General features: G+C 35.4%; 1 protein-coding gene across 2 annotated transcripts; it reads right to left on the bottom strand.

Annotated features, from left to right (window-relative positions):
• Positions 1-2,486: 2,486 nt before the first annotated feature.
• Positions 2,487-5,358, bottom strand: IDD11 (indeterminate(ID)-domain 11). Of its 2 annotated transcripts, none has more exons than XM_059601194.2 (4): positions 5,073-5,358; positions 4,528-4,827; positions 4,024-4,420; positions 2,487-3,624 (listed from the first exon to the last, which is right to left on the bottom strand). In XM_059601194.2, the coding sequence occupies exons 2-4, from the start codon at positions 4,736-4,738 to the stop codon at positions 2,625-2,627; spliced, it is 1,608 nt and encodes a 535-aa protein (XP_059457177.2). In that variant the 5' UTR covers positions 4,739-4,827; positions 5,073-5,358; the 3' UTR covers positions 2,487-2,624. The 2 variants fall into 2 exon arrangements, with proteins under 2 accessions (XP_059457177.2, XP_088373902.1); XM_088517776.1 differs by having other exon boundaries at positions 4,932-5,358.
• Positions 5,359-11,743: the final 6,385 nt, after the last annotated feature.

An 11,743-nucleotide genomic window follows, 5' to 3' on the forward strand; every position in this document is an offset into this window, starting at 1 on the left:
ATACCATCACATAATGTTTTTTGCAATTTCTGCCCGACAAAAGGCAACCTACAAGGCACCGAATTTCAAAAACCCAACATGGGTTTAGAAGTGTGCCATAGCCCACCACCCTTCACTTTTCTGTAATCACCTTCCTGTCTAGACACTAGTGGAACATTGAGAGAGTGCAAAGCTTGCTTTATCATGAATTGCCAAACGTCAATGTGTATATATATATATATATATATATATTCCACACACCTTATAAGCTTTGTATGAGAGAGAGAGAGAGAGAGTACGTGAATGAAGAAGATGGCAAACATCCCTGTTATAATTAAATGGCAAACATCCCTCTGAGTCCCTTTCTTTTTCTTTTTCTTGAGCCCTCTTGAGTCCCTGTCGCATGTGACTCCTTGACCCATCAAATGTAACCCCACCCACATTCTGAATATTATTGGAGTTAACTAATAAACCCCGTCTATTTTATGCTTCAACCCATCATATATATATATATATATATATATATATATATATATATATATATTAGAGAGAGAGAGAGAGAGAGAGAGAGAGAGAGGATGATTTATGATAATTCTCTTATATATATATTCCATGAATATGCCCCTCTCTCCTCTTGCTGTATAAACAAGTACTATATGAAATAGGCTGATCAGGGAAAAAAGAAAATAAAAAAAAGGATGAAGAAAAGTGGGGATTCAGAGGAATCTCAAATTTATTTCAACTTTTTGCCTATTAAAGGCCAGTGATAGACAGGTGCCAACACTACTTCCAAAGCTAGTGCATACATCTCCCTCCATTGACCTAACACTGCAATCTTAGGGATATCTAGGCATCTTTTTAGCACCTTTGTTTTCATAAAGTTCTCACTGATCAACCACTTTCCCTGATGATAGCCTAATCATACATATATCATTCCTTTATATCATAACACCCTCATTTCTTTTCTTAATCTCTCTCTCTAACACATGCTTCTCCTTCAAATAATATGATAATTTTTTACTATTATATATATATATATATATGTGTGTGTGTGTGTGTGTCTGTGAACTTTTCACCTTATTTTCTGCAGCACGAAACAAGTGCCTTTTAATTAGAAACAATCTATAAATGCCATTTGGCTGTTATTTTAATTTTTAACTTGCTTCTATTCTATAGTAATATATACCTTTTGTCAATTTATTTATTTATTTTTTTTTCAATTAATTTAGAAAACTTTTGTTTCCATCCGGCAACGAGCTATAGCATGAGTGATTCTCCCCCTCGGGATTGAATCCCAGTTGGACCCACAACAGGTATCAAACAACATCTCTTTTCTTTTTTGTTTCGTGAATAAACAGCCATATCTATCTAAACCAAGCTAACTTGCACATCTATGCACATTTCACGAATCTTTTTCCTTTGGAGAATCCAATGCTTTTTTTTTGTACTCGTATATCCCTCACACTTGTACAGCCATGCATGTATTGGCATTTTTCAAATTTTCCTACTTTGTCCAGACTGTGAGTGAGTGAGCTAGAGATCTAGAGATCTTATGGGGGCAATATATGTCGGTTTCATACTCGATACAAACTTAACCCGAAATTAGCAATTTAGAGTTAAAAAGGGTTTTACCCGTTTAATTAGATGTAAGATTACACAACGCCTAGGTTTGGTTTAGCTGGCTTGTAATCTTTTGTCCTCTCCTCATTTTTTAATTCTAATTATTTCCATGCATTATGCATATTGCCATATGATATGGTTTATTAATTATATACATTTAAATAATTTAATAAAATATTCTCTCTCTCTCCTTCTCTCTCTCTCTCTCTCTCTCTCTCTCTATATATATATATATATATATAAATTTAATTATCTTCTTTATCAGAAACATCTGCCTGCTGAGACAATATTGTTTTGAAATGGGATAGTCATAAAATAAAAAATAAAAAACATGTTCATTTTATAGCATCCTTAATTTGTGGTACAAGTTTTTTGCTTTTTAAAAACTTGCTTATATATTAGTTAGTGCATATATTTGTCAAATTGGAAGCTTCATCAATTAGTAGAGAAATTACAAGTTGCACAATTAATGCATGCATGATTCATTTAGATGTTAATATTTAATTAAGAAAACACATCGTTTGACATTATATATCACGAGTGTACTCATTAATTAAAGATTGGTTTAAGTTCACTTGGGTCAAAAAGTAATCAATCTTGCGGTTCAAATTGGATCACATTTTGAGGCACAATAACAGGTTGGCATACTGAGCATTCTCCACTAGAGTATGAATCATCAGAAGTAGAAATAATTCATTTCATATTTATTATAAGAAAAACATTGTGATTCACATTTCACTAGGGTTTAATCTATATATATATATATATATATATATATATATATAGAGAGAGAGAGAGAGAGAGAGAGAGAGAGAGAGAGAGAAGCATGCATGAAGAGTACAAAAGTAAAATTAAAAAAAAAAAAAAAAAAAAAAGAAAAAAAAAAAGGACAAAAATTCTTAAAAATAGCTAACATATGGCATTGAAATATTAAGATTTCAAATATATGTCCTTCCCTTTGGGAAGATTGATAGCAAAAAAGGGAGAAAAAAAAAGTTTGATATATAGAGGAGCTAGCTAGCTAATTAACCTTGCCATGGTTTTTGGGGTTGATTTTGATGCTCATTAGAAGTGTTCATGCCATTACCAAGACCAGCAATGCTGAGAATGTCACTATGAGAGAGAGCTCTAAGACCCAAAAAGTCTCTAGTCAAACCTTCACCAGCAGCAGCAGCAGCAGCAGCAGTTTCATGATGAGTAGTTGTTTTTGAGAGAGTGTCGTGTAAACTCCCATCTCTATCAGAATTCAAAATCCCACCAAATGCATCCTCAAAAGAAGTTCCTTCAAGGCCAGTGGAAGAGGAGAGAGAGCTCACCATGTCATGAAGAAGGGAAGGGTGAACAGCAGAGGCAGAAGGGCCTGCTGCAGCTTTATTCCCAAAAGGAGGCAACCCATGGGCAAACCGGGTGGCCATCTCTTCACGTGAGGACAAATTCAAGCCAAACTTATTAGCAGTTGCATTAATGTTGGCAGAATCAGCAGCAGCGGACACGTGAGTCTGGTGGGTGGGCCTCAATGAACCAGGCTTGCTGCTCATGGTTGCACCCATCTGAGCTGCCTTGTGCAGCAATGCAGTGGCTGACATGTGCGGGGAGGGAGCAGGGTGGTGGTAGGGAGGAAGAGTGGGGCCAAGGCTAGGGTTAGGGCTTGGTGTTTCATGGAGGGTTAAATCTTGGTGGTGGGTGTCATGCTGTGTGAACTCTTGATGATCTAATCTTGTGGAGAAGAAGGATGATGAGGAGGAGGAGGAGAGATGATGATGATGATGATGATGATCAATATGTTGTGGTGGTGGTGGTGGGCCCAGCCATGGGGGTATCTCTGGCCTTAGACTGAAGCTGCTGCTTTGTTGCTCTTTCTTCAAAGAAAATGCATGGAGGTCTTGGGGATTGAATTGGTTCATGTGATGAGATGCTGATGATCCTGGTTGAGAGGATGACAGAATTGGGTTTGTCGTTATTGCTCTTGCACTCTCCTCTGCTAATGCATCACAGAAGGCTCTGTGAGTGATGAAACTATCTCTCCTGAAAACCATAAACAAACACACACAAGCAAACAAAACAAAAAATGTCACTAACAACACAATAATATTGTACGAGTATGTTACTGACTTCTCTATATATTTCTTTCTGCAACCATTCTTTTTAGCTTTCTCTCTCTCTCTCTTTCTCTCTCTCTAGGGTGTAAAAGTTGGAGCCTTGCTAGATGTGTAGTTTGTGAACTCTTTCTTGAATGTATCAGATAAAGAATCTAAATTTATTATCTTGAGACCAGAAAGAAAGAAAGAAAAAATGTATATATTTATTGTTTAGTTTCTCTGATGCTGAAATCCCATGGTCTCCATTAATGAGGAGATCTGACTGGTTGTGCTTTAAATAGAAGGACTCTGGAGTAATTCACATAAATGATTTGGAATTAGTTACCTTGAGAAAAGGGTTCCACAGTCACATCTGTACTCCCTAGTGCCACAGGTCTTGGAATGAGCTTTCCAATCCGATTGAACAGCATACCTCTTTGAGCACTTGTCACATTTCCACTTCTTCTCACCATGCTTTCTGCAGAAGTGCTTCTTGATCCCAGTCAGGTCCCCAAGAGCCCTCGATGGGTCATGGTGAACACAGCTAGATTCTGGGCAAACGTACACCTTCTTCCTTATCTCTTTGCTTGTTCTCTGCTTTAGCTTCCATGGCAAATTATGCCCTCTTCTATGAAGCTGAAGATTCTGATCTCTCTGAAACCCTTTGTTACAGATCTCACAAATAAATCTATTTGTTGCCATCAGAGTCTTGGGAGACAAAGCAATCACTTCTGCATCTGGGTCTGATTCAAAACCAAGAAATAATTGAACCCCAGATAAGAAAAAAATGAAAATTAACCAAACAATAAAACAAATTACACAATTTAATTAGCATGTGGGATTCAGAAACCTGGGTTGCCTGGGAGGTTTCTCTTCTTCTTCACTGGTTGAGTAGTTTGGGTTGGTGGTGGAGCAAAGTATTGTTGAGAATAGTTGGTGCCAATTTCAGTTCTGTTGCCTGAAGAAACGCTAGCCTCACCAGATGCAGAAGTCAAATTAGACATGTTTTCCTCCAGAACTGGCTGCTGTAGCTGCTGTTGGAACATCAAACCGTTCATCATCTTCTCTTAGGTATGAAATTCTTGTATCCTAAGGTTCAATCATGCGCCATAGATCTTGGTTTTTTCATGTGTGACAAAGGTGTAAAGATCTAAAGACAAAAAAACAAACAAGAAGCAGCTAAACTAAGTGAAAACTGGAGGGAGATAAAGCGAGAAAGAACAGAATAAAGAGGCAAAATTTGATTTCTTATGCCTAGTGTTTGAGACCCATAATCCCCCACTATACGCCTTGATTGTTTCTTCTTGGTTTGGCACCAACCCAAGAGACAAGTTTTGTTTTTTGAAAGCTAAAAAGAAACAAGCTGAGGGGAGAGAGAGAGAGCTAGAGCTGAACCAGATCCTCTAGCCACTTTTCTGCTTCATGGTTCTATATCCAAGCTTGATAATACCAAGAAAATCCAACAATAGCCACACAAATATGAACAAAAATCACAAATATGAACAAAAATTAATGACCCAGCTCTTACAACCTAGAGAGAGGGAGAGACAGAGAGAGAGAGAGATGTGGATGAGAAGGGATTCCCTTCTGTAATCCTCAAACAGTCCAAAACAACACCCAATGGAACCCTACGGCTAACTCTGACGTTGCACTTTCTGTCTTTTCCACTGTTCTCTTTCCCAGCCCCAGAAAAATCTATCTTTTTCTTTATTGTATATTTGCTTTTAACAAAGTTTAATTTTCTGCTAAAACTTTTTGTTTAATAAACCCCCCCACCCCCCCCCCCCCCCCTTTCACCTTTCCCATCTCTCATAAAGCAACTAGGAAAAAAGAAAAATAGAAAGCATCCGTGTAAAAAGAAGGCATCATATATACACACAGAGAGAGAAATAGATTGATTTGTATATTTTACATCATGGGTAGTAGACCCTTCCCCAGCTTTCTACAATTACAGTGACATGATTGATTCATTCATTAATTTCTAACAGCATGGCTAAAAGCTCCTTCATTTTTTCTTTTCTTTTCTCATAACACCATTTTGCTTCTTTATCTTTCATTTCATTATCACTAACTGTTTCTCATAAAGAAAGCTGAAAATTCTGACACTTTGCATGGCTCCTCAAATTGAATAATAAATCTATAATAAACAATTAATTGGATTAGACTATGAACAAACGCTTGACCTCCTCCTCCTCTTCTTCCTTCTCTCTCTCTCTCTCCCCCTCTCTCATAATCATCGTATCTTCTGCATACAAAGAATTGACTTGTCTGTCTTCATTAGCAATGTTTCAACATCAGCATTAATATAATTACATATATAGTCTCTCACACATTCATGCAGAAACTTGAAGGAGCCATCAAGTTAGAAGATGATCAAAATACTTGACTTCAACGTAAGGCAAAATATTACAGAATCTATAAATTACTTGACTCTTTACGTGCTTGAAGTGTTTGCAGTTGACTGAGACATCAAATCTAAATAACACCCTTTTTCCTTTCCCGTTATTTATCTGTTACGCTATTTGATTAAATACAATATATATAAGTTTGTCTTTCTGTTACACCCACATTATATATATATATATATATATATATATATATAAGGTGGGTAAAAATGGAGCTACATTGTCTTTCTGTTGGTTCATGGTTATCGATGAGTTTGTCTTCCCCCACAGAAGAGAAGGTTTAAAAAATTCATATAAACAATCCATTTTGTTTTGTCATTTTCTTGTTTTATTCTCCTCATTGATTTATTTTTTGTAATGGGATCTTGCTCGACAGTAGTCTCAATGTGCTTTCCCAGCTCATCTTCTCCTTCAAATAATACTAAAATAAGTTTCTGGAGAAAGCAAGAAATATATCTTAAATAAAACTAAAGGCGTGAGATTGAGCAAAGATTTCATGTTCTGTGATGCATGTAATTAATTAAGGTCTGATATATATATTCAATTTACTATTACGTTTAACAATATTTATCACACGTGAGATGCCTCTTCTGGACTCCATTGTTGACGTTCAAATTATCACGGCCTGAACAAGACCTGGGACCTAAAAGATTCATTGATCATCCAATCTATCACATTCTATTAGGTGGCCATCATCAGAAGATAAACACAAACATTAATATCAAATAAAGACAAATCATTCTATTAAATCACCACTTATTCAAAAATTTAATCTGATAAGAGAAGATTAATTTTAACGCATACATTAATCTATTTCAAGTGAAATAGAGATGACCCATTTCAATATTATTAAGATTTTATTTTATTTTATTAGCTTGATAAATATAAACAATATTTTTCATGGAAGGACTTTGAAGAAGAAGTGTTTATGAATATTGCAGAGTATATAGTCGATGGAGATGAATAGAAATTTTGGTTTCTTGTGTGTGTGGGGAATCTGTCGGTGTGAGGTCCCCCTACGATCTCTTCCTCCCATTAATTAATACTCAGTATCATTCCAAGATGCTTGTCATTGTCACCCATTTTTTCATATTTCTGTTGCAATTTATGGAACTCCAGCCCATTTTTTATTTTATTTTCTTCTTCTTATATATATATAAAAGCATCTCTTAATATATATATATATATATATATATATATATATATATAATTAAGCTTATTATAACCTTAATTGTAATTAATTATCTGAAAGTAATTAATCATGCAACTCTTACTTTGTTTTTTCTTTAATCTAATTAGCCACTTGAAATTAGAAAATATAACCTCTTTCTTGTGTGGGTGCCCACCACTTTTATTTTTAGTCAAAATTAAATAAAAAATCAACGCGAAAGAAAATAATTAATCTTGACCATGGTTTGGGTGTTGGGTTAGGCCAGGGTTGACTCTTGACCATGCGCGCGCGCCTGCAGGCGGCTAAGCCCAACGAGTGCGTGCCGTAAAGCCTAACTATATAAAAAAGTGGTCTGTTCTGTCAATGCACAACGGAAAAAATAATTATTTTTTCTTTTAATAATAATAAAAGAAACCATCATGAAGTAGTTGGTCAAATTTTGAATCATTCCCATTTGAAACCATGGTTGCACGATTTCCTATTGAGATTTAGGGGCCAATTCTTTCCTAACAACAGTTGCTAAGCATGCAAAAGTTTTTGCCCAATTTAGTGTGTTTTTGGGAGGAGCATAATATTATTATTATTATTATAAAAATATTAGTTAATTTATAATTTTTTTTTTTTATAATTACTTATAAAATTCAGTTTTACTTGGAATTCGTTTGGGTTTGCGATTTCAAAAGGTGGAAAATTTCAAACATTTTATTTTGTGCGATTTGATTTAAAATCGCACTATTTATCTATAAAATGCAATCTCAAATACACCATTAATAAGTAAACAGTATAAGACTTAGCAGCACTCATAAGTGTTTTTATAAACTATCAACGCTCTATGTAGATTACTCATCTTCTCAATATGGGACCAGAGTGTTGCAGAGATAATTTAATTAACAATTCTTTGGTTTAGGTTGCTTAATTGGTGGATAGGTGTGTGTTAGTATTAAGTAGTTTTATTGTGATAATGCATGCTACAATTTGTAATAGGATTTGCTAAATCAATCTTTCCCTTTTTTTTTTTTTATTTATTATAAAATTCATATGATGCAACTAAAGGCAGAAGGGACACCACACACCACACTATCATTATTTCGAATCTTGGATTGTCCACGTCATACTTTCATGATACTTGATTCGTATGTCTTGGCAGTGAAAATCGTTAATGTCGATGAACTTGGCCAAGGAGTTTGTAACATGACTACATTTTTTGTAGTTGGGAATCAGAATGACATATTCTAATAGCTAGCAATTATACAATAATTTTTTTCTTTTTAAGAAATCGAATATGTTAGAACAGTTTTTGAACGGAGTGAATACAGCTTGATACCTACAAGACACAAGGAAAAAATTAGACAAAAAAGCTTGTTGGAGTGCTGACGGGGAATAACTCCGATGCTTAAGTCATTAATCTTTTCTAAATATTAATAATTGTAGCTCTTTAGGTTGAAGAGAGTGTACCTTTTTATCTGAATGGAGACCCCTTTATGTAGAAGAGTGTGGCGATTTACACCGGTTACTGCCCCTAATTCTCGGGCTTTAGCACTACCCTAGAATTCCGGACATTGGGCGTTAAATTGCCAATTTTGCCTTAGTTGTAAGTTATTGTGGTGAGTCTCAATTGTGGGTTCCCGAGACTTTCGATGATGGGTCCGAAACTGTCGGTAACAATGTTCCGAGAATCTTGGTAATGGAGTCCCGAAATTCTCGATATATATTCTGTTACCCGAGAATTCCTCTATAATGGATTTGATCATTTTGGGGCAGGCACTACACATGGCAATGGGTTTGGTTTTTGGATCTTAATGTCTTTAATTCAGCCCACTTTGACACAAAATCATAGAGTTGACCTAATCCCCAACATAATATAAACTGTTTATTCTATAGAACATATATTTGAATGGTTTCCTTGTGTCGAAATACCACTCCAATAGTGCTTGCTAAAGAGAGAAATTAGCAAACGCGTTTGTTGGTGCAGGATAGCGAGGAATACTTCTGATACCTAAGTTAGCAAAATGCCGGATGAGAAGAAGAATTATGGCTAAAAATGTTGAGGCTAGAGAAATGAGATGAAAGTCACCTTTTACCTGACTTTGCTGCATTTTATAGTGGATTTCTCTACAACTGCCCTGCCACGCATCAACTTTTCATTGGAGAGTCCTTACAGTAAATATCCCACGATCCCCTCACACTTATTGCCTCATGCTAAGAATCATGGGGACGATTATTAACATGACATCGAGAGGGATTCTGTGGGCGCGATACCTAGCATGATACTCTCGGTTTGCTGGGTCTTGGCATGTGGAGCTTTTCATGTGGTTGGATTCATTTCATCTTAATTACAATATAATTGTACGTGATTAATATAATATTATGAAATATAGCTTTAAAAGGCAATTTTTCCAAATACATGTTGCATAATTATTATTATTTTTTTAATTTGTTTCTTAGCTAGCAAAAACTATTCATTAAATACAATAAGGATAGAAACCCCAAGTAAAAGATGATACCACTTAAAAATAATGCCAGTAAATTATGAAATGAGTTAAAGATCCTTTTTTAATAAAAGGGTACGATTTGAAAGCAATAACCGAATGAATGAAGAGGGAAGGGAACCTCGAGACAAAGATAGATTGGATCTTTTGATGTAGGGTGCATGTAATTGCATGGATTGGATCGGATGAGATCATTTGTTACTCTTAAAATTTTGAAAAACAAATAATTCTATTTAGTAAATTCCTCTATAACTACCATGCAATTCAATGATATAGTAGTAAATTCTTGTGCTGATTTTTAGTTATACAAGAGTCTATGAAAGATGGGATAGCAATTTGCTACAAACTGGTTTGTAGCTAATTCATACAAACCAATCTAATAAAGAAACATGTGTCTCATAACCATTTAAAAAAATGTAAGAAGCAAAGAGACGCGTTTTTTTAAGACGTTGAGAGAATCACATGTTTTTTTTTTTTTAATAACATGTGTTTCTCACATGTTAAAAGACACATGTTACTTTATTATATTGGTTTGTATGAATTAGCTACAAACTAGTTTGTAGGTTGTAGCAGACTTCTGTCCTTAAAGATCCATTTGGGTTTGCAATTCTAAAACGTGCAATTTTAAAACTGTAATTCTTAAATCTGTAGATAATTTTTTTCTAATTGTTTGGTAAAATTGAAGTTTGACTATTAAAATCATGCATTTTAAAAAACGTGTATCTTTGCCTGCAATTTAAAAACGCAAAATTTTCTACGTTTTTCAAATTACTATTTTTTTTCAAAACGCACTCAAATGATATATTTTATGTGATTCATGGTTCGTTCAAGTTTACGATTTCAAAGAGTTCAATTTGAAAACGTGAATTTTTAAAACGCAGTTTAAAGTTGTGTTTTTTTTTTTTAAAAAAAAAAACACCTCATTACCTGCCATTTGAAAACGCTGCTTTTACAAATCACAATTAAAAAAAAAAAAAAAAAAAGGAAATCTCAAACAACTTATTTTCTAAATTTGGTTTAAATTTGCAATGTCAAAAACGACCCTAATTTAATATTGTACTTTTCACAGCAATAGTCTTAGGAAAATAACCTATGACTGCACTTGATATTTTACGAGCTAGGCTAGAAGAATGTCACGTGAGGCCAATTGGCAATTGCAAGCAAATTTTGGTGAAATTCAAAGAGAGAGAGAGAGAGAGAGAGAGAGAATAATCTCCTTTCGTAATCATATGCATATGCAGTGAGGGAGTTCACGAGTAGCCATATACAAAACACTGGGCCCCACTCTAAATCATTTGAGGCGTCAGAGGGCCCACTAAAAGAATTGTCAAACATCCCGGCACCTCTAACATGCGCATCAGCCGCATGACCCTCCATGCGCCACAGATCTGGTACGCGTAGGAGCGCAGGACCAGTCAAGCCGTGTCCTCATTGTACGGTTTTGGGGCGAGAGTTTATGGGTAATAGAGTGGAGCTGAGGAGCACTCTAGCGTCCTCTCCGCATACTACTGTTACAGCCTTTCAGAGAACACCCGTGAAAGGGACCATTCGAGGACCCGTCCTTGACCCGACAAGTCCACTTGGCCACCGACGATTGGACGTGATTGGACAGGCTCATGCAAAGTGCGTGACTTGACCTCCGCTCTGTCTGAGCCTGACAACGAGTTCGTTGTCAGAAGAGGCGGCAAAATTCCTTTTGAGACCTGTCATGGCCTACTTTTTCCCCTTCTTACAATAAAGCCCCAAAGGTTACCTTGGGGGTATCTACTTGCCCAATTCTAAATTACTTGTGAGATTTGCCTAAGATTTTGTATAAATGTCATCCTAATATTTACAAATTTTATCACCAAAAAAAAAAAAAAAAAATTGAAAAGGTGCTCTAAATCCACTTGGGTTGTAATTATGTTTATATTACTGCCCAAATAGGAGTAAATAGAATTGTCGTACGAATCTAGCTTATCTAATTATCACGTTTACGTAATGTCTTTCTATTGGGAGCTA

The sequence above is a fragment of the Corylus avellana genome, chromosome 6 (genome assembly GCF_965113065.1).
Source record: "Corylus avellana chromosome 6, dhCorAvel1.hap1.2, whole genome shotgun sequence".
NCBI lineage: Eukaryota > Viridiplantae > Streptophyta > Magnoliopsida > Fagales > Betulaceae > Corylus > Corylus avellana.

Excerpts from the sequence above, each read along its gene's own strand:
- IDD11 (XM_059601194.2), bottom strand. The coding sequence starts at position 4,738 with ATGATGAACGGTTTGATGTTCCAACAGCAGCTACAGCAGCCAGTTCTG. Across the intron at positions 4,421-4,527 it reads AAACCTCCCAGGCAACCCAG|ACCCAGATGCAGAAGTGATT; the intron begins GTTTCTGAATCC and ends GTTTTGAATCAG. Across the intron at positions 3,625-4,023 it reads TGTGGAACCCTTTTCTCAAG|GAGAGATAGTTTCATCACTC; the intron begins GTAACTAATTCC and ends TATGGTTTTCAG.